Source organism: Drosophila arizonae, chromosome 2 (genome assembly GCF_054131065.1).
Source record: "Drosophila arizonae isolate 15081-1271.41 chromosome 2, UAZ_ARI_1.0, whole genome shotgun sequence".
Lineage (NCBI taxonomy): Eukaryota > Metazoa > Arthropoda > Insecta > Diptera > Drosophilidae > Drosophila > Drosophila arizonae.
The window spans coordinates 30,935,848-30,938,678 of record NC_142922.1 but is presented as its reverse complement, the minus strand read 5'-3'; the positions used below and the strand labels follow the sequence as shown (position 1 = coordinate 30,938,678).

Genomic DNA, 2,831 nt, shown 5'->3' with positions numbered 1-2,831 from the left:
CTTAAAATTCACATTAGGCCGCTGGCAAAGTCCGCCCGCTAGACGCCGCACAAAAGAAGCGCCAAGCGATCGTCATCAACGCCGACACAGTGCACAGTGGCGCAAACCTGTTCAAAATTGCTGAAATCGCAGTTGAAGGCTTTAGTGGAATTTACTTAATAGCTTATAAATATTTCATTTGCTTTATTTTTAAATTAAACTATAAAATCAAATAATTGTGATAATTAAAAAAAAAAGATATATATATATATATATAAATATATATTTAGACAGGAATCAACTGTCATAAACGGTCAACAAATAACATAGTTCCAATTTTTGTAGAAATGTGTTAAATTATGTAAATAATTTTATTTGTTTGTTCAGCTTTGTTTGCTTTGGAAAACTAAATTTTTTAAATAAAATAAATAATTAAATTGAACTTACTAATAAATGATTTTTTAATTAAATATAGCGAATTCATCTTCATTTTTATGGTGTTTTGTTATTTGATTTACAGACGATTATATATAAAAAATTGTTGTTCAGTTTTGTGTCGTCTTGTTTTGGAAAATAAAATAAATATTTAATTCAACATAGATGACAAATGTAATTTTTTGTGTATGTATTTTATTTATTAAAAAAAATTTTTTTTTTTAATTCCAATTTTCTTTCATTAATTACAAGTTTTTTTTTAATATTTTAATTCAGTAATTTAATATAAAAAAATAAATTAATTTCAATATTATACAATAACTCATATAATCTAACAAATTAAAAATGCTTTCAATTAGTTTTCAAAATTGCTAAGGTAAACACGCAGATGTGAGCCACTGTACGGCGAGCATCTTCGTTAACAAACGAAGCTGCTGTAAAGATCGGCTAAGTGTAGCCGATGTAGGCAGCGCAGCTTGAGCTAGAGATCGGGCTTGGGTGCGAGTCAGAGGCTGAGCTGGCGCCAGAGCCAGAGCTGGAGCTAGAGCTACATCTACAGCTACAGCTCTGGCAGAGGGCAGTCAACAAAGCGTTAACATTGCAGCTACAATTTGATTTTCATTTTCATTTTCATGCTGAATGCTTGGGACTCGGGTTATTAGCGTCGAGTATGCATGCTACCGTTTACCAATGTTTATTTGTCTAATTTATTGGATCAGCATACCGTTGTTGGCTAAATAGAGCGATCGAAACGGCAACGGCAGCTAGACTGAAGATCTAAGTGAGATTAGACGGCAGGGATTACGAAAGGCGGCAGCTATCTAGTACTCGTTGCAAGGCAGCTCGTCTCTTGAGCGTTGGCGTCGTTGCCGTCTTCAGATTTCAGTTTTCTGTTTACAGTTTTCAGTTTTCAGTGAGTTTTGTAAGATGAGATTTCCATTTTGAATTCATGCCGTTTATTTACTTGTTTCGCCGCCTTTCAAAGCCCTTTGTCGTGCTGAGGAAAAAAGTTGAGAACCGCAAAGAGGGGAGTGTGGGGATAGAGCGAGGCGGAGGGGGAATCAACTGGGGCTATTTGCTGCGCCGCTTAGATGTTTCACTTTGGTGTTGCCTCATTGCATTTCTAGGTTTATATATTCATATGGCGGCAGCAGAGCTTATTATTTGGCTTTTGCAGCGCTCGGGTCGTGATGCTGCAGCTGGGCAGGAAGCGGCATGAATGCGCCGCCAATGGGAGGGGGAGAACGATCAAAAAATACAAGGCAAGGCATGCCAAAGCAAGCCAAAGCATATAAATATAAATAGAAACCACTACAATTGAACCAAATAAATGCGTGTTGTCGAACAAACAAACTGTACAACGGTACGTATACATAACAAGGAATTTTGTGACGTCCTATCCTACAAATTGTATATATGTGTCTAAATGGAACTAGTTAAAACGAGTTAAACATTGGGCTGTTGCTTCACTTGCTGGGAGGAGCGCGTGGCCAACGAGTGTTGCTGGAAATCGGCCAAGATACGACTCTCTGGTATGTCAGTCTCCACACGGCTGCCTACGATGTCGATATCACTCTCATTCTTGTCGAAGAAGATGTCAATGATGATGCGAACGCCTGCGGATGCGAATGCAATAATGAAGTTAGTAGGAGGAAGCTCTTCTTATTTCTGTTCATTTACCCACCCTGTTCGGTGCGTCTAATTGTTGTCTTGCTCTGATATGATTTCTCCACGGATGCGCCGCTCTGGGCGTCCGTCTGCGGCGACTGTCGCAGTGATGTCTGATCATTTGCTGTGGTCACGCGAAAGTTGCCCGGTTTCTTGCTGTGTATTTGGCTGTGTGACAGGCAGGTGCTTAAGCTTGGTAGCTTTCGAATCGTGTGCATCCCTACCTGCTGCTGCCGCCGGCACGACCCATACCCGTACCTTCCATGCCGGGAATCTTAAGGCATGTGCCATCGCAGCACTCCTGCTCCGCTTGCTGTTGCTGTTGCTGTGCCAGTTCCAAGTCGTTGAGATCCATTGATGTTGCGCTCCTGTTGGCGCCGAAATAAATGGACTTGGCGTGCGCCAACTCCTGGTTCTTTTGCGTCGCGAAATTGTACAGGTTGATCATGTCGCGCACGCGTATGGGCGGCTCCTCTCGAGCGTCATCCGAGGCCTCAGTTTCTGGCTGCGCACTTTGTGGTTCAGGGGAGTCTTCGGGGGTGGTATTGTTGCAGCAGTTTACGTCCTCACAGCTCTGAGTGCAACTCTCGTCGGACTTTGTCTCTTTGCTATTCATATTAAATATAAAAGAAATTTCTACAAACTTTTTATGTAAAGTTTTTCCTTCAAATGTGAGAACTAAAACAGCTACAACAAATCTAGATTGTGAGTAAGTGCTATGCACAGACTTCCGATTAATACTACTCGTG

At 40.8% G+C, this 2,831-nt stretch overlaps 1 protein-coding gene across 1 annotated transcript; it reads right to left on the bottom strand.

Moving 5' to 3' along the window:
* Nucleotides 1–1,731: 1,731 nt before the first annotated feature.
* Nucleotides 1,732–2,831, bottom strand: LOC108615935 (uncharacterized). Its single transcript, XM_018010808.2, has 3 exons — nucleotides 2,307–2,831; nucleotides 2,099–2,250; nucleotides 1,732–2,030 (listed from the first exon to the last, which is right to left on the bottom strand). Exons 1-3 carry the CDS (start codon nucleotides 2,696–2,698, stop codon nucleotides 1,861–1,863), a joined length of 714 nt encoding a protein of 237 aa, XP_017866297.1. The 5' UTR covers nucleotides 2,699–2,831; the 3' UTR covers nucleotides 1,732–1,860.